Below are 19,564 nucleotides of genomic sequence, written 5' to 3'. Positions count from 1 at the left end.
CATCTCGACTCCGACGGCTGCGGCAGTGGGTGTAGCCACCGCGCTTGCCAATCAGGAAGTCAGGGCCGGCTCCGGACGCGCCCCTCTGTGACGTCACTCAACCAGCCCCGGATGCCCCGCCCAGTGGCCTTGCCTGGGAAATGCGACGGGGTACCAGTGGGTGCTGGCCCTCAAAGGGTGAAAATAACTCCCATGTGAATTGCGCGCATTATAACTGCTCTAAGAAACGCAGCCAGGGCATTTTGAAATGTATTTATTCAATCACTCCTCTTCCAGCCATTTATCCGTCTGTCTGTATGTATGTCTGTCCACTCAGCCAAAGTAATTGGGCGCCTCCTGTGTGCCAGGCGCTGTACTGGGCTCTGGCTATAAAGAAAGATGAACCCTCTGCTTGTCCTCAGGGAACTCATAATCTAGGGTGGAAGCCTGATGGTAACAAATGCTCATGCCATCGTTTTTATTGCAGTCATGATTAATTCTGGGACGGCGAGATACAGGCTGCTACAATAACCAGGTGTCTAATTTGGATTGGGGCTCAGGTCCCTGGAGAAGTTACATCCAGCCGACTCCTGAAGCAACAAGTGTTCCAGGCAGAGGGAAGAGCTTGTGCAAAGGCAATGAGGCTAGCAGGCTGGAAAATAAGGGAAAGGAAACGGAGTGAGATGAAGCTCTGGAGGTTTAGGGGAGCGAATTATTTAAGACGTTGGAGGCCATAGTAAGGAAATAGAATTTTCTTCTAAGTGCTATGGGCAGTCACTGGATACTTAGTGTTTTAAAATCTCCCTACCTCTGTGCGGAGAATAGACAGGAGTGGACATGGGAGTAAGAGTGGACACAGGGACACCTAGGAGGTGCCCTCCAGCATGGAAGGTAGTAAGCTAGATGAGAGGGAGGCTACCGTGGGTGGGACATGAACAGACTCAATAAATAATTAGGAGATACAATCCTCAGGCAGGTGGGTTGATGGATTGAAAATGGGGGTGGGTGAGGCAGAGGGTGTTAAGATTAAGTCATTTATTCATTGAACAATTATTTATTGAGCCCCTCTGGATGCCAGGCACTGTTCTACAGAGGCAGACTCTGGGTTCAAATCCTTGTCCTGTCACTTGCTAGCTGCTTGCCTTAGGGAACTTATTTAACCTCTCTGTACCTTGATCTCTTCATCTGTAAAATGCAGATCCTAAGAACACCTGAGAGAATTATTGCAACGATGAAAAGAGTTAATATATGTAAACCTTTGGACCTGGGTGTTTGGAGTTGGGCTCTGAGGCTGAGGACTTGGACTTGGGTACTTGGGGTTGGGTACTTGGGTCTACTAGTTCTTGGAGTCACCAAGTCTCTATGTCTTTACTGGCTTTATACAGAAAATTAAAAGGGTGACATGCTAGAGCAAGCTGTTCCCACACCGTGAGTGAGACACAGGTATCAGTACAATTTTAAGCTCTCAGGTGATTCCGAGGGGCAGACAAGTTGTCAATTACTGTGGTAGAGAGAAACAAGGAGGCAATTTTAAAGTAGGTGGTCAGGGAGGGCTTCTCTGAGGAGGTGACATTTGAGTGAAAACCAAAGAGTGCAGAAGGAGCCATCATTGAAAAGTTAGGGGGAAAAGCCTTTGGGAAGGTGTCTGGCCTAGGCACCTGCATGCCTGGAGGTGCCTTTGACCCAAGTGTGAAAGACTGGAGGAGAAATGGGCTTAGTTTGGTGGATTCCAAGGATGAGTGATCATGGCTGAGTGAAGACCCCCACCCCTTCTGCAGATCAGAACCTGGAGCAGCTAAAGCACGCTGTGCCCTGGTAGCTGTGGGTGCTGGGAGGCAAGCTCTACTGGTTCCTCAAGAATTTGTGGTCAGGCTGAGGCAGGCAGATCACCTAAAGTCAGGAGTTCAAGACCAGCCTGGCCAACATGGCAAAACCCCGTCGCTACTAAACATACAAAAATTATCCAGGCATGGTGGCGCATACCCAGCTACTCAGGAGGCTGAGGCGGGAGACTCACTTCAACCTGGGAGGTGGAGGTTGCAGTGAGCCGAGATCACGCCATTGCACCATTACACTCCAGCCTGGGTGACAGTGAGACTCCATCTAAAAAACAAACAAACAAACAAAAAACAAAATAAAAACAACAAAAAAAACTAGCTGGATGTGGTGGTCCATGCCTGTGGTCCCAATTGGGAGGCTAAGGTGGGAGGATCACTTGAGCCCAGGAGGTCAAGGCTGCAGTGAGCCATGATTGCACCACTGCACTGCAGCCTGGGTGACAGAGCAACACCCTGTCTCAAAAAAAAAAAAAAAAAAAAAAATTTCTCCCGTGGGGCCACGCCATTTGTTCACACAGATAATGAACCGCTGGGCCCCTGCCAGCTTCTGACTTGGCACTGGACGTTTCTCTGGGAACTGGTGCTTGGAGCGGGGAAATGGGAGCTGGATATTTGAGGCCAAGTACTTGGGGCTGGACTTCTGGGGCTGGGTTCTGAGACCGGAGACTGGGACTTGGATACTGGGGGGTAGGTGCTTGGACTTGCTTTTTGGAATAACCAAGGCTCCATTTCTTTACTAGCCTCTACAAATGAGCCTGTCCCCTAACCTGACTATCCTTTCTGTGGCTTCACGGCGCAGAACTTCACAGTTGTGACCTTACCTTGTCTCAGCTGTCTGTTCCATGGAGACCCAGAAGGAGGGAAAGAGAAATCTGTTGTGGGCCTCTTCAAGGGGCCTTCCTGGGACCCCTTTTCCTCCCGCTAAGCCAGGAAGCTCATGCTCCCTCATCTTCCACCCCTCCCCCAGCCATCTGCTTAAAGGAAGTGGCTCCTCTGTTCTTCACAGGAAGCCACAGGCCTCCCCTGCCTCGGCAGCCTCCAGCTACTGTTGCCCCAGGCCCTCGGCTGGCCCAGACCCCCCTTTCCAGGCAGAATCTAGTGATGCCTCATTCCCAGCAACCCCCTCTGCTGCCTAGCCAAGAAGTGCGTGTGGCGTGCTCCTCTCGCTCCTCTCGTTAACTTTCATCCTTGTGACTTGGGTCTGGGAGCGCAGGCAGTGAGCCTGGAGGTGAGACCTGACTGCAGAGAATCCTGAGTGCTGTGCTCGGGAATTTGGAGATGCCCAAATTGTAGGACTGAGGACTTGGAGAAGAGAGGAGGAGGTGGGCTCTGGAAGGATTCTCTGATGGACCACTCGTGAGCTTCAGGAGCTCCTGCTGCTGAGCAGGGGCAAGGTCTACTCATTTCCGTCTCTAGCTAACCTAGGTGGGGCCTGCCCCAGGGAGGGCTGTTGGTAATTGTGGAGCTGCTCAAGGCTGATGAGGGCTGATGGATTTCAAGATAGGACTGTACTGCCACCTGGTGGTCAGATAAGCACATAGCACCATGAAATTTTGAGTGCCCCTACCGGGAGAATGGTGATTCAAGGGTATGGGGGTCCTGAAAGGCTCTTAAAGAACAAGGAAATCCCTAGATTAAAATGTTTTATTTAAGAGCAAGACACTCCTAACTTGAGCACTTGAGCAAGACATTCTAGGTCTCGACGAGAGTCCAACTCCTTCCCTTCTCCATTTTACAAAGTGGGAAACAGGTCCATAGGAAAGTGATGCGATCAGAGGGCCTCTACATTGGCAGTCAGAGATGGGATCTATTTTTGGATTCTTTTTTTTTTTTTTGAGACGGAGTCTCGCTCTGTTGCCCAGGCTGGAGTACAATGGGGTGATCTTGGCTCACTGCAACCTCCACCTCCTGAGTTCAAGCGATTCTCCTGCCTCAGCCTCCCAAGTAACTGGGACTACAGGCATGCACCACCACGCCCGGCTAATTTTTCTATTTTTAGTAGAGACGGGGTAGAGACAAACCCTGCTAGTTTCTAGTTACCCTCATTTGTGACCAAACATGGGCATCGCCCCACACCGTCACCCACTTTAGTCACCAAAGTTGGCACTACAGAGTGGCTTTTGGCTGCTTCCAAAAATAAAATTCATCCTCAGAAAGCCAGGATCTGACAGGGCTGAGGGGACTCAGAAGCATGTGCTTCAGGCTCAGCAGATGTTTTAGAGGAGGAAGCTCTGGAGACCACGATATCTAACACCCTCACCCTAGTTTCGAAATCAAGGAAGAAGGCCAGGCGCGGTGGCTCATGCCTGTAATCCCTGCACTTTGGAGGTCGAGGTGGGCAGATCACTTGAGGTCAGGAGTTCGAGACCAGCCTGGCCAACATGGTGAAACCTTGTCTCTACTAAAAATACAAAAATTAGCAGGGCATGGTGGCGCACACCTATAATCCTAGCTACTTGAGAGGCTGAGGCACAAGAATTGCTTGAACCCAGGAGGTGGAGGTTGTAGTGAGCCAAGATCACACCACTGCACTCCAGCCTGGGCAACAGAGCAAGATTCTTCGTCTCAAACAACAAAAAAAAACAAGGAAACTGTACTTAACTTGTCTGAGGTGACTCAGTCCTGGAGCTGGGCCCGGACTCAGCCATGTATCTCTCTGAAGGTTGCTGCCAGGGAGGCATCTAAAAGTGTATTGAGGCCAGGCGCTGTGGCTCATGCCTCTATTCCCAGCACTTTGGGAGTGATCCTCAGGTGGATCACCTGAGATCAGGAGTTCAAAACCAACCTGGCCAACGTGGCAAAACCCCTTCTCCACTAAAACTACAAAAATTAGCTGGAGGTGGTGGCAGGTGCCTGTAATCCCAGCTACTTGGGAGGCTGAGGCAGGAGAATCGCTTGAACCTGGGAGGCAGAGGCTGCAGTGAGCCAAGATCACGCCACTGCACTCCAGCCTGGGCGACAGAGTGAGACTCCGCCTCAAGAAAAATTTTAATTACTTAAAAGTGCATTGAGCATCTCTGGACTTGTGATAGTGAATTCTGGTGTGTGCTCACCCTTCTGCCACAGGCTTTGTAGATGGGATGATTGTGGTCCCTGAAAGCTGGCAAGGGTGAGGGTGGGTGAAAGGAGATAGGGGTGGGAGGTGGTGACAGGGAAGGAAAAGGTGGGGTCCTCAGTGCACCATAAGCCCCAAGTAGGTAGGAACTGGGTTCCATCCACGGTGGTGTCCTTAGCCCCCGCCATCACTTGCAGAATGAAGGCAAGGAGTTATCCCGCACAGGCCGGTCCCAAGGGATCCTGGGGAAGGTGGAATCTCCCTATAAAGAACTGGTCATTTCCAGTGTCATTCAGCCTGAGGCCTGCTGAGGCCTCAGATCTAAAATTCCGGGGCAGAGCTGTCCATCTCTCTGGCCTTGATGCTGTCCAAGGGAATAAGTGGAGGGGGCTTCTTCTAAGGGCAGAGACCCTAATTTGGTGCCAACTTTGGAAGAAATGAAGAATATGGTCTGTGAGCCCCAGAGAGTAAACCCTGACTCCAAAGTCATATGATCTAATTCCTGGTTGTCACTTGGCTGTTCCCTCTTTGTTTTAGGCAAGTCCTTAATCAATCATAACTGACATTTACGGAATGCTTCCTATGCGTTTGGGTTGTCCTTTCCTTCCTATTCAGAAGGGCTATGAACTCCATATGCAAACTGTTCTCCCTATCCCCAGAGTCCTATGAGGAAACGGGGGCCTTGCCGAGCCCTCGAAAAGCTGCTGTTACACCCTTTCCTCAGAGCAAAGGGCTGAGTTTATTCTCCATCTGAGGGTGATCACTAGCACTTCTTGAGAGAATAGAGACCTGGCTTCTCCATCTCTGCCTAATCAGAGAAGTACCTGGAAGCTTCTCTCAGTGAGAAGAAACTGAGTTCTGCCTCCCCAAGCACCCTGTGGAATCGAGTCTGTCCATTTAAACAGGAGGCCCTGCTAGGCAGGAGTCCAGAGAAGGGGATGTCTGAACTGAGTCTGGAAGGATAGAAAGGAGTTTTTCAGGCACATGAGCTTCTGAAGACATTCCCGGTAGAGAGACCAACTTTTGCTAAGGCCCAGAAACAAAATCAACTGGTTGTGTTCCAGGAGCTGTGGTTGACTCGAAGGGAAAATGGGAATGGGGGTGTGTGGATGGCACAGGCCAGAGCCAGATTGTTTGGGTTTCTCACTGCAAACATGATTGACAGCAGGACAAAGTGTTTTCTGGAAGAAGTTTATTCTGTTTTCTTATCTAGGTTGTTGGGGACAGTGATAGAGAAAGTTCTGGATACTGGGCATGGTCGGCACATGCTTGTAATCCTGCTTGGGAGGTTGAGACAGGAGGATCACTTGAGGCTAGGAGCTGGAGGCTGTAGGGCACTGTGATCGCATCTGTGAATAGCCACTGCACTCTAGCCTGGACAACATAGTGAAAACCCATCTCAAAAAAAAAAAAAAAAAAAAAAGGCAAAGTTCTAGATCCTAACTGGAAGAGTTAGGCTAAGAAGGAAGAAGAGTTCTGGGAGCTGCTGGCTACTCTTCATCCTCCTCACTATCGAGATACTTGTGGGTGGCGTAGCCCAGCAGGGCACCTATTTTACCCATGGCGATGCTGCTGCCGCCAGCCCCTGTAAAGCAAACACAGATGAGTCAGTGGGGCCCAAGCGCCAGGCCCCGGAATCCAGATGTCTGGAAACCATTGGTTGAGTCCAACTCCTCATTTCTAGATGGAGAAACAGAGGCCCTGAGAGGGGATGGCACTACCACAAAGTGAGTCCCATTTTTACCTTGCCTTGACATCCCACATCACAGATGTGTTTCTGTGATGAAAAAGGCAAAAATAATGGCTCCTTCACTGGATGTCTTGCCATGGAAATGCCATGTTATTAATCATGCCAACAGCCACCTTCATGGAGCCCTGTGTGCGTGTGGGGGGTTCACAAGCCGGGGATCATTTCATCTTGTCACAGCTATGTGGCATGTGAGAGGACAACTATTTTATAGCCCAGAGGTGTCCCTGGGCTCGCCCACACTCTTCCCTTTCCATTGCAGGGGTGTGGCCCCCTCTGAGCAGGGCTCTCTTATTTTGGGCTGGTTCTTTGGGCTTTTGCCATTCAGAATTGAGAGAAGAGAAAATGCAAGGTTCAGAAAGGCAGAGAGGGAAGTTTGTCGGGGGCAGGTTTTCTCCAGGATTTTGGAGGCCTCAGAGCGAGAGAGAGTGGTGGGAGTAGGGTGGGGAGAGAGGACAGAGAGGGAAGTGAGGCCATTTTTTATGAGTCACTCTGGGCCGGCACAGTGGCTCATGCTTGCAATCTCCCACTTTGGGAGGCTAAAGTGGGAGGATTGCTTGAGCCCAGGAATTCAAGACCACCCTGGGTAACACAATGAGACCCTGTCTCTAAAAAAAAAAATCTGGCGTGGTGGTGGTATGCGCCTGTAGTCCCAGCTACTTGGGAGTCTGAGGCAGGAGGATAGCTTGCACCCGGGAGTTTCAGGCTGCTGTGAACTGTGATCATGCACTGCATTCCAACCTGGCTGTGTGAGACCTTGTTTTGACCTTTATCTATGATAAGTAGATCAGTAGACTGATCAATCGATAGATAGAAGAGTCACTGTGAGCTCTATCTGTTCCCTCCATGGTGTTCAAAAAGTGCAAGTCAAGACCACGTTTGGTGTGAGATTGATTTGAGTTACTCTACATTTCTTTGCTACTGTGGTCTCTGAGATTGAGCAGATTCAAAATACGTTAAACTGAGGATGATCACCCCAACGCACCGCTGAGAGAACTGAGGCTTGTTGTGATTTGGCCAAAGCATCAGTGAGGCACCCAGCCTTTGAGACTGAGAATGGGGTTTCTGGCATCATACTGACTGGGTCAGAATCTAGGCTCTGGTCTAAACTAGCAGGGAGACTTGAGTAAATTACTTAATTCCTGGCCGGGCACAGTGACTCACACCTGTAATCCCAGCACTTTGGGACTCCGAGATGGGCGGATCAGCTGAGGTCAGGAGTTTGAGGCCAGCCTGGCCAACATGGTGAAACTCCATCTCTACTAAAAATACAAAAATTAGCCTGGTGTGGTGGCGTGTGCCTGTTATTCCAGCTACTTAGGAGGCTGTGGTAGGAAAATCGCTTGAACTCCGGAGGCGGAGGTTGTAGTGAGCGAGATCACACCACTGCACTTCAGCCTGCCTTGGTGACACAGCCAGACTCCGTCTCAAAATAAATAAATAATCACTTAATTCCTGGTAAACTACTTAATTGCTTGAGTAAATTACTTAATTCCTGAGTGCTTCAGTTTCCCCATATGTATGATGAAAATAATAACATTAAAGAACGTTCTACCAGGGGCCCAGGCCCCGCACTCACCAACGCTCTGCAGCGTGGCCACTAGCCCCCCGGCGGGGACGCCGCCCCCATTCATGATCGCAGACCAGCTCATCAGCGAGGCAGCCACCGAGTTGGCCGCGATGCCGGCGCCGGTGAAGCCCAGCGCAGGCAGCCCGGCGACCGCGAGTCCTGGAGGAACAGGAGCGGGTGAGGGAGCGCCCTCGGCAGAGGCCCGCCCCACCTGCCCGAGATTCTCCCCCTCCAGACCCACCTCCTCCGATGGCCATGAAGGTCAGGGCCTTCCAGAACCCGGAACCGCTGTCCGAGCTCTCCGAGCACTCTTTCTTGCCTGCAGGAGAGCAGACAAAGCGTAGTGGGGGTGTTGGGGTGGAATGCAGGGCTCCCCTGCTCTGTGTCTGATGCTCAGGACCACTCCTGGAGGCGGGGGCCATCGCTCTCCTACTCAGAGAGCCTCACAGAGCGGAAGGGACTTTTCCCTGGGCGCCGAGCCTGGCACAGAACTAGCATTGAATAAATTTCGTTAGGATGGAGGAATGAACAGAGTAGTGGGATTTGAATCTGGGACTCTGGCGACACCAACCCTGCACTGTCCGTTGAAATGAACCCTGCCAGGGTCTCTACAGAAGCACGCCAGAATCTCTACACTCGGGACCCTGAAACTCTCTCCCTTATCCCACCCTCCTCCCATCCCCCAGCACCCTTATTTGCCTCCTTACTTGTCCCCTTACCTGCACCCTTATTTGTTCCCTTACCTGCACCCTTACCAGCAACCTTACCCGCATCCTTACCGGCATCCTTACCTGCACCCTTACCTGCACCCTTACCGGCATCCCTACCTGCACCCTTACCGGCATCCTTACCTGCACCCTTACCGGCACCCTCACCTGCATCCTTACCGGCACCCTCACCTGCATCCTTACCGGCACCCTTACCTGCATCCTTACCTGCACCCTTACCTGTATCCTTACCGGCACCCTTACCTGCATCCTTACCTGCACCCTTACCGGCATCCCTACCTGCACCCTTACCGGCACCCTTACCTGCACCCTTACCCACATTCTCACCTGCCTCCACCCCGCTGCAAGTGAAGAGCAGCAGGTAGCACAAGAAAAGCGATACCGCCTTCTGCCGCATGGTGGCGCCGCGCGCAGGCTCCGTCGCTAGACCTGCGAATAGGCGAGAGGGAGATGGTCACCGGAGCATTTTTGGAGCTCATCAGCTCCGTTGTTTTCCCTTCCAATTCCGACTGAATCAGTAAAAAGCAGCGAGGTGCGGTGAATGGAATCCAGGATCCCTGTCAGGAGCCTCGGGAATCTGTTTCCTCTCCGCATCAGTGGCAGAGATGTCCCTGCCCCAACCGGTGGGTGTGCGGATTCGCACGGTGTTTACCGCAGATGTCAATATCATGACTGTGGTTGTTCTTGGCCTTGTACCCAAGTGACCTTGGGCAGGATACCAGGGTACTTTGCTTCTCTGGGCTTCAGTTTATTTATTTCTAAAATTAGGGTATTAATAGAGTCTATTTCAGAGGGTACTTGTGAATTTAGTAACTGTTCCACGCTGTATCCCCGGCACTTTGAACAGTGCCTGACGCATTGAATTTGCTTAAAAAAAATTTTTTTTAAGATAAACTCATTCTTACAATGCATTGAATATCTACAGGCACCAAACATTGGCCTCACATCGATTTAATTTTTTTCAGAAAGAAAGTACGGAAGGGTGTGTGGAAAAAGAAACTCAGTTTCCCTCACTGTACAAGAGGCTTCTGATAGCAGATGTGTGGAGGTTTCTCCCCACCAGCAAGCAAGGAATCAGTCCTCTGGTGAACACCAGCTGAGGGTCCCCAAATTCCATTCTGACACCACTATGGGTAGATAGTGGCCGATCGCACATGTTGAGGGTTCAGTCCCCCAGACTGCCCATTGAAAGCCCTAGGTTGTTTTACCTGTGCTTCTGACTGACTATAGATTGGGGTTCCCACAATTCCCTTCTGCAGCTGCATTAATTTGCTAGAGCAGCTCACAGAACTCAGGGAAACACTTTGCTTACATTTACTGGTTTCTTTCTATAAAAAAAAATTGATCTTGTGTTGTTTTGAGACAGGGTCTCACTCTGTTGCTCAGGCGGGTGTGCCGCGGCCCCATCTCAGCTCACTGCGACCTTCGCCTCCCAGGCTCAAGTGATCCTCCCACTTCAGCCTCCAGAGTAGCTGGGACTACAAGTATGCACCACCGCACCCAGCTTTTTTTTTTTTTTTTTTTTTTTTTGAGACAGAGTTTCACCATGTTGCCTGGTCTTGAACTCCTGAGCTCAAGCAATCTGCCTGCCTCAGCCTCCTAAAGTGTTGGGATTACAGGCGTCAGCCACCACACCCAGCCACATTTACTGATTCCTTATGGATATTACAAATGCTGCAGATGAAGAGATGCACAGGGCAAGGTATGGGAGAAAGGGCATGGAGTTTTCATTCCTCTCCAGAAGCACCACCCACTGGGAGCCTCTTTGTATTCCGCTATCTGGAAGCTCGTCAAACCCTGTCCTTTTGTGTTTTTGTGGAGGCTTCATTACATAGGCACGACTGATTAAATCATTGCCCATTGGTAATCAGCTTTACCTTCAGCCCCTCTCCCCTCCCCAGAGGAAATGCCAGCCATCACTCAACTTATTAGACAGTTAACACTCAAAAGATATTTATCACTTTGAAGATTCCAAGGATTTTAGGAGTTGTATGCCAGCACCTGGGGGATGAAAAAATATATTTTACAATATCACAAGGGATAAAGGTCACACAGCAAATTGTGCAACATGGGTATACATTCAAGACTGTCAAAATTGAGAACCTATGCTCTTTTCTTTATACCACCAAACTGGAAAATGCGTATGCCCTCAGACTCACCTCTAACGCGACCTTTGTCAGCTCAATGCCATTTCCTTAAATTAAAAAGAAAAACAAGAAACTCCTCTCAAGTATTGAGTACTTAGCACTTTATGGCATGCAGTCCACGTGTATCTATAATGATACCATGAAGTCGGTACCATTGTTATCAACCACATGTTATAGGTAAGGAACTGAAGCTCAGAGAGGTTAAGTAATATTCCCAAGGCTGCCTAGCCAGGTCATGGAAAAGTCAGGGTTTAAACCCACAATTGGCTAATACCCAAAGCCCACTTTTTTTTTTTTTTTTTTTTTGGAGACAGAGTCTCATTCTGTCACCCAGGCTGGAGTGCAGTGGCGTGATCTCAGATCACTGCAACCTCCGCCTCACAGGTTCAAGGGATTCTCCTGCCTCAACCTCCCGAGTAGCTGGGATTACAGCCATGTGCCAGCATGCCCGGCAAATTTTTGTATTTTTAGTAGCGACGGGGTTTCACCATGTTGGCCAGGCTGGTCTCGAACTCCTGATCTCGTGATCTGCCCACCTTGGCCTCCCCAAAGTGCTGGGATTACAGGTGTGAGCCACCGCGCCCGGCCCCGGCCCCAAAGCCCACATTTTTAACAACCATTCCAGATGGCTTCATCTATCCTCAAAGATGAACTCACTGTCACATTGGATCCTATAATAAAGGGGCTTCTAAAATCATCCAGTCCTTTGAGCAGGTAAGGCAACTTAACCTTCCTTTTACAGAGGAAGCAATTAAGGTTCCAAGAGGTGACAGGGCTAAGGCCACAGATCGCTGATATTGCACCTGTAACCTGGGTCTCATGCCTCTTGGGGTTTTGTATCCAGTCTCCCTAAAATCTCCAACCCATCCTCTTAGACAAGTCCCAGCCCAGGGCACTAAAAGGGACCCAGGGATGCTGCTCCCTGGAGAAGGGGCCTCCTGGCTCTCAGAACATGAGATTTACAGGCAGGTAGGCAGCCTGGCAGAGGGTGGCAGCTTGATGCCCACACTTCATAGCTCCTGAGTTTACCTTGGAGGACAGAAGAGAAGCAATCTTCAGCCCGGAGCCTGCTGATAGATGGGCACAGCGGCGAGTAAACGGTTCTCCGGCTGAAGGCTGGCTTTTTATCATCACTTGCGGATCCTCCCACGTCTCACCCCAGGCAGCCAATCCCTGCCGGAGTTTCTATTTCTGCACTCTGCAGTTTCCTTTTCCCCTCTCTCCCAGCCCCTGCGCTCTGCAGTTTCATTTTCCCCTCTCTCCCAGCCCCTGCACTCTGCAGTTTCATTTTCCCCTCTCTCCCAGCTCCGCCCAGCAGAAGCATTTGTGTGCTGCCTGCTGGCAGAAAAATACACTTCAAGCTGAGGACTTTTGGAGCCCCTAAGGGTATTCAAAGCATGTCACACTATGGTGACAGCTACGGCCATACTGGGCTTAGTGAAGCCTGATCACCAGCTCCCCCTGGGGCACACAGGCCTTTCACCCTTCAATCCAACTGATAAACAACACCTACCATTTATTGAGCACTTGCTGCATGCCAGGATCTGTGCAAAGTGCTCTATTTACATGATCTTTTTCCAATCCCACAGTAGTCATGTGACACACCATATGCTGTTTATAATCCCCCAGAACTTTAGAAATTAAGTCACTTTGTTCCATTGTCTCTCAGGCTGGCTGCTTCTGCGGCATGGGCATATGGTAAGACCAGTGAAGCCTGTGTTCGTGTGGCCATCATGATACATCTTGAGTTTCAAGATGGGTCCTCTGGCCCTAGGTAATGAACTGAGCATTCTTTAAAGCCTTTGGCTGGTGATGGTTGAAGCACTATAGGTCAGAAATGCAACCTCCATTTGGAAAACATAGAAATTCCGGTAAGGATGAATCATTGCCTTCTCCCAAGTGGAAGGGGTCTGAAATAATTGACCTGCCACCAGATGGCTGGCTATTCTCATTGAGCAATTTTGCCATATTGCTACCTGCTGCTGGAAGATTGGCTACATTTTGGCAATTGCCAGATCAGTTTTTGTGAGAGGGAGCCCAAGTTGTTGGACTCATTTCTAACCCCCATCCTTACCTTGCAATAGACACTCATAGGTCCATTGCAAGGCAATAGTGGGGCTAAGTTGAGAGGCTGGCTGACGTCCACGGGATGGGACATCCTGCTCATCGGGCTGTAAAGCCTCCTCTGCAGCAGGTGATCTCTGGTCGGCATTAACATGAGACACAGAGATCCACGTGCTTTATGTCCATTCAGAGTTCATTCTTATGCCCCAACCCACACCTGCTTATTCCCAATCTTCCAATCTTGTTCTATCCATGCCTTTGACTGACCAGCCAAGACACTGGCCACTTATTAGGAATTGGTGTATGCCTGTACCTCAGTCCCTCTCTCTCTCTCTCTCTCTCTCTGCATACAGAGGGAACAACACGGTATACTACTCCTAGTTCTGCCCCCTGGGAGGATTCACTATTATTCAGGGCCACCCCCAACTGGAGCTGTAATAGAGTGGTCCATTTCCAGCTGGTACCAAAATATTATACTGACTTATCTGTGAATTGGGTTCGACTCCTTTCCTCCATTATCTGTTGGTTGCTGGGAACACTCCATGAGGTCATATATGTGGGTCAAGGAGAAAACCCAGAGAGACAGAGTTGGGTGCCACAGGACTCTGAGCTCCCCGTTTATTTAATTTACTCATGCCTTTTAGACCCCTTTTGCTCAGCCTTAAATATACCATTTCCATCATATATTTTTTGTTTTGTTTTGTTCTTTGTTTTTTGTTGTTATTGTTTTTGTTTTTGAGACAGTCTTGCACTGTCCCCCAGGCTGGAGTGCAGTGGTGTGATCTCGTCTTACTGCAACCTCTGCCTTCCGGGTTCAAGCGATTCTCCTGCCTCAGCCTCCCGAGTAGCTGGGATTACAGGCACGCACCACCATGCCCAGCTAATTTTTTTTGTATTTTTAGTAGAGATGGGGTTTTGCCATGTTGTCCAGGCTGGTCTTGAACTCCTGACCTCAGGTGATCCGCCCACCTCTGCCTCCCAAAGTACTGGGATTACAGGTGTGAGCCGCTGTGCCCAGCCTCTTTGTTGTTTTGTTGGTTTGTTTGTTCATTTGTTAGAGACAGGGTATGATTGTATCACTCTGTTGCCCGGGCTGGAGTGCAGTGGTACAATCATAGCTTACTGCAGCCTTGACTTCCTAGGCTTAAGAAATCATCCCACTTCACCCTCCCAAGTATCTGGGACCACAGGCATGTGCCACCACACTCAGCTAATTTTTATATTTCTTTTAGAGATGGAGGTCTCACTACATTGCCCATGCTGGTCTCCAACTCCTGGTTCCAAGTGGTCCTTCTGCCTCGGGGTCTTAAAGTGCTGGAATTACAGGCATGAGCCAATGTGCCCGGCTTCCATCACATATGGAATTGCTGCTCTACCTTTCTGATAATACCCAACTTAAGATGTATAGCTACCTGGCATCCAGTGGTGAGATGCATAGTCACTACTGGGGCTCAGTGGCACATCAGGGCTTCTTTTCCCAAAGGGACCACAGTAACCATAGCCTTACTCCAGAATCCTAAGAATCCTAACTGCAATTCTCCTGTGTGGACTTCCAGAGACTCTCTACAGAATCCTATTTTTTTTCCTCCCTACAGAATCATTATCCGTCTTTACACAGATACATCCAGCAACGCTGCATCTTTGGATCATATAATCAGAGGTGGCAGCATAGCTTGTTTTGTGGCCTGAACCTGCCACACAGTTAAGAGGAAAGAAAAAACCAAAACGACCTAATGTGCCTTTTTTTTTTTTTTTTTCCTTTTTGAGATGGAGTCTCACTCTGTCACCCAGGCTGGAGTGCAGTGGTGCGATCTCGGCTCACTGCAAGCTCTGCCTCCCGGTTTCACGGCATTCTCCTGCCTCAGCCTCCTGAGTAGCTGGGACTGCAGGCGCCCACCACCATGTCCAGCTAATTTTTTGTGTTTTTAGTAGAGATGGGGTTTCACTGTGTCAACCAGGATGGTCTTGATCTCCTGACCTCATGATCCACCCACCTCGGCCTCCCAAAGTGTTGGGATTACAGGTGTGAGTCACCGCGCCTGGCCCGCTTTTTCTATTCTCTCACTCAACGCAACAATCACCACAGACCAGATGTGTGGGTGGGGTTTTTTCCCCACACCCCAAGCAGCAGACACCAGCTGGGTGTCCTCTGATTCAATTATTATTATTATTATTATTATTATTATTATTTGAGATGGAGTTTCACTCTTGTTGCCCAGGCTGGAGTGCAGTGGTACTATCTCGGCTCACCGCAACCTCCACCTCCCCGGTTCAAGCGATTCTCCTGACTCAGCCTCCTGAGTAGCTGGGATTACAGGCTTGCACCACCACACCTGGCTAATTTTGTATTTTTAGTAGAGACGGAGTTTCTCCATGTTTGTCAGGCTGGTCTCAAACTCCCAACTTCAAGTGATCCACCCAAAGTGCTGGGATTACAGGTGTGAGCCACCTCGCCCAGCCTCAATTCTTTTTTTTTTTAATTATTAAAATAAAAATATGGAATGCTTCATGAATTTGCACGTCATCCTTGCACAGGGGCTATGCTAATCTTCTCTGTATTGTTCCAATTTTAGTATATGACGAAGTGAGCACTTTTTTCTTTTCTTCAGACAGGGTCTCACTGTGTCACCAAGGTTGGCTCAATCACAGCTCACTGCAGTCTCGACCTCCTGGGTTCAAGCAATCCTCCTGCCTCAGCCTCCCGAGTAGCTGGGACTATAGGGGTGCACCGTCATGCCTGGATAATTTTTGTATTTTTTGTAAAGATGGGGTTTTGCCATGTTGGCCAGGCTAGTCTCAAATTCCTAGGCTCAAGGAATCTGCCTGCCTCAGCCTCCCAAAGTGCTGGTATTACAGGCATGGGCCACTGTGCCCAGCCTCCAATTCAATTCTGACATTGTCTACCTGCAGAGAGCATTGATCCTACAAGTTGAGGGACTCCTCAACACTGACCCTCAAAGACACAAATCAGGGCTTCTGGAACTTCCGACTGGTTGCAAGTTGGGATTCCCATAACCCCTTCTTTGGGTTCGATTAATTTGCTAGAGAAGCTCCTAAAGCACAGGGAAACACAGTTAGCAGTTTACCATACAGGAAATTACAAAGGCTACATGAAGAGATGTATTGGGTGAGGTATGAGGGAATGGGCACAGCGTCCTCTAGGAACATCCATGTGTTCAGCAATTGGGAAGCTCTCAGAACCCTGTCTTTTTTTTTTTTTTTTTTTATGGAGGCTTCATTACATAAGAATGATTGATTAAACCATTGGCCACTGGTGATCAACTTAACTTTCAGTCCTTCTCCCCTTCAGTGGGTGGAGCTGAAAGTTCCAGCCCTTTAACCCTGCCTTGGTCTTCCCAGTGACCAGCCCTATCCTCAAGCTACCTAGGGACTGCTAGCCATCAGTCAATCATTAGTATACAAAGCATGGTGGCATACACCTATAGCCCAAGCTGTTCAAGAGGCTGAGGTGGGAAGATTACTTGAGCCTAGAAATTCAAGTCCAGCCTGGGCAACACAGTGAGATTCCATCTCTAAAAAATAAACAAGGCCGGGCGCGGTGGCTCAAGCCTGTAATCCCAGCACTTTGGGAGGCCGAGACGGGCGGATCACGAGGTCAGGAGATCGAGACCATCCTGGCTAACACCGTGAAACCCCGTCTCTACTAAAAATACAAAAAACTAGCCGGGCGAGGTGGCGGGCGCCTGTAGTCCCAGCTACTCCGGAGGCTGAGGCAGGAGAATGGCGTGAACCCGGGAGGCGGAGCTTGCAGTGAGCTGAGATCCGGCCACTGCACTCCAGCCCGGGCTACAGAGCAAGACTCCGTCTCAAAAAAAAATAAAAAATAAAAAAAAAAATAAATAAACAAATACAAAATCATTAGTATACAAAAGGCATCACTTTGGAGACACCAAGGATTTTAGGAATTGTATGCCAGGAAATGAGGTGTGGGGGAATGGGCACAGCGTCCTCCAGGAACATCCATGTGTTCAGCTGTTGGGAAACTCTTGGAACCCTGTCTTTTTGGTTTTTTATGGAGGCTTCATTACTTATTTCAAATATCTATTTCACAATATCACGGTCCACCTCTGGTTTTCAAACACCACCCCCCCCTTTTTTTTTTTTTTTTTGAGATGTGGTTCTGTCGCCCAGGCTGGAGTGCAGTGGCATGATCTTGGCTCACTGCAGCTCCACCTCCCAGGTTCAAGTGATCCTGCTGCCTCAGCCTCCCAAGTAGCTGGGATTACAAGCATGTGCCACCATGCCTGGCTAATTTTTGTATTTTTGGTAGAGACAGGGTTTCACCATGTTGGCCAGGCTGGTCTTGAACTCCTGACCTCAAGTGATCCACCTGTCTCAGCCTCCCAAAGTGCTGGGATTACAGGCATGAGCCACTGCACCAGGCCTTCAAACCTAAATTTCTTTGTTTTTTTCTTTTTAATTTTAATTTAGGTTCTGGGATACACGTGCAAAGTGTGCAGGTCTGTTACATAGGTATACGTGTACCATGGTGGTTTGCTGCACCTATTAACCCATCCTCTAAAAACCTGAATTTCTTACATCAAAAGTACATACAACTTCCCAGCTACTTGGGAGGCTAAGGCAGGAGGATTGCTTGAACTGGGAGGTGGAGGTTGCAGTGAGCCGAGATTGCACCATTGCATTCCATGCACTCCAAGACAGAGCAAGATCCTGTCTAAAAAAAAAAAAAGGACATACAATTCAGAAGATACTGCCATAATTAACCAAGCATGGTGGTGCCCACCTGCAGTCCCGGCTACTCAGGAGGCTGAAATGGGAGGATCGCTTGAGCCTGGGAGGTCGAGGCTACAGTGAGCTGTGATTGTACCTCTGCACTCCAACCTGGGTGACAGAGCAAGACCCTGTCTCAAAAAAAAAAAAAAAAAAAAAAAGGAATTAAAATGAAATAATAATAATGGGCAGAGAGATATCCTCCTCAAAGTAATAGTTTGATAGAGAAGTGGAGTGGGTAATTGAAACATTTCTTGTCTAAAATAGGGGGAGATGAAAGCATGAAAGACTGGCTTGCATGTTGCTCACACAACACAAGTGGAGACTAAAGGAGTGCCCCCGCTAGATTTTCCTCATTGTTTCCAATAGACCAGGAAAAAAGGGAGTGAGGAGGATGCTGTTATGATTATTCAATTCTTGCCAAGGGAGGAATACACTGGTACAATGGCCATAACTGTTTTTCTTTCTTCCCCAAATCACTTCAAAAACATTTTTTTTTCCCCTCCTCTACCTGATGTAGTCCTAGGATCAGGGCTGCAGCTACGATATCACAGTCCCCACTTGTAGTATCCCTTATAATAAACTGGTAAATATAAGTGTTTCCCTGAGTTCTGGAAAGTGCTGGCAGCAGGGATGATTCCTAAGCAAAAAACTAGAACTACCTTTTTAAACTTTATGTCACAATTCCTGAAGGCCTGATGGAGGTGGGTTGTGCAAAATTGGAGTTAACAATGAATGCAGCCGTACTGCCTGGTGGTAAAAATCGCCCGCAAGTTCTACACTTTTGCTATCTTATCCTATTCGAATTGGAGTGAACTAAGGAAGAGTACTTACTAGACTAGTATTGCTGGCTGCAATGTAGACCAGCACAGTGGCAATCCTAATGTCCCTTCCAAAGGTAAACTCTTTGGATATTAATGGAGAGAAGGAGGAATAGTAGCTGAGGGTAAAGAAATTAATAAATGGCCGGGCGCGGTGGCTCAAGCCTGTAATCCCAGCACTTTGGGAGGCCGAGACGGGCGGATCACGAGGTCAGGAGATCGAGACCATCCTGGCTAACACGGTGAAACCCCGTCTCTACTAAAAAGTACAAAAAACTAGCCGGGCGAGGTGGCGAGCGCCTGTAGTCCCAGCTACTCGGGAGGCTGAGCCAGGAGAATGGCGTAAACCCGGGAGGCGGAGCTTGCAGTGAGCAGAGATCCGGCCACCGCACTCCAGCCTGGGTGACAGAGCGAGACTCCGTCTCAAAAAAAAAAAAAAAAAAAAAAGAAATTAATAAATGGACTATGAATTGAGGGAAACCCAATATTACATTATCACCTCAAAAGAGTCTCAGAGCAAGAGATGACTTTGTCTGTGGTCAGTTATCCCAGATGTCGGAAAGGGTGATATATATTTGCTGAGATCACTCCTGCTTTTGGAACCTGACAAGATTGAATGGAAGCCTGCAAACCTGAATGACGTCACCGTGGGAGACATTCATACAATATGATGGATGGGACTAACTATTAATGATTGAATAGGATTTTAATAAAGTGGCAGTATCTTTTTTGCAGGGACAGGGGACAGGGTCTTGCTCTGTCACCTAGGCTGGAGTTCAGTGGTGTGATCACAGCTCACTGTAGCCTCAACCTCTCAGGCTCAAGTGATCCTCCCACCTCAGCCTCCCAAGTAGCTGGGACTA

At 49.1% G+C, this 19,564-nt stretch overlaps 1 protein-coding gene, 1 long non-coding RNA gene and 1 pseudogene across 13 annotated transcripts; all 3 read right to left on the bottom strand.

Annotated features, from left to right (window-relative positions):
- Positions 1 to 235: 235 nt before the first annotated feature.
- On the bottom strand, positions 236 to 2,310 carry LOC144334950 (uncharacterized). The gene is made up of 2 exons (XR_013405264.1): positions 2,195 to 2,310; positions 236 to 789 (listed from the first exon to the last, which is right to left on the bottom strand). It is a non-coding gene; the product is annotated as an uncharacterized LOC144334950 (long non-coding RNA).
- Positions 2,311 to 6,049: 3,739 nt separating this feature from the next.
- On the bottom strand, positions 6,050 to 12,163 carry IFI6 (interferon alpha inducible protein 6). 12 transcript variants are annotated; one of them, XM_077995004.1, is made up of 6 exons: positions 12,094 to 12,163; positions 10,843 to 10,918; positions 9,221 to 9,346; positions 8,431 to 8,508; positions 8,199 to 8,348; positions 6,050 to 6,457 (listed from the first exon to the last, which is right to left on the bottom strand). In XM_077995004.1, exons 3-6 carry the CDS (start codon positions 9,312 to 9,314, stop codon positions 6,363 to 6,365), a joined length of 417 nt encoding a protein of 138 aa, XP_077851130.1. In that variant the 5' UTR covers positions 9,315 to 9,346; positions 10,843 to 10,918; positions 12,094 to 12,163; the 3' UTR covers positions 6,050 to 6,362.
- A 3,455-nt stretch (positions 12,164 to 15,618) lies between these two features.
- LOC114674814 (U6 spliceosomal RNA) lies at positions 15,619 to 15,718 on the bottom strand (annotated as a pseudogene).
- Between the last annotated feature and the right edge of the window lie 3,846 nt (positions 15,719 to 19,564).

The sequence above is a fragment of the Macaca mulatta genome, chromosome 1, assembly GCF_049350105.2.
Source record: "Macaca mulatta isolate MMU2019108-1 chromosome 1, T2T-MMU8v2.0, whole genome shotgun sequence".
In the NCBI taxonomy this organism is placed as follows: domain Eukaryota; kingdom Metazoa; phylum Chordata; class Mammalia; order Primates; family Cercopithecidae; genus Macaca; species Macaca mulatta.
This window is presented reverse-complemented; position numbering and strand designations above follow the sequence as displayed.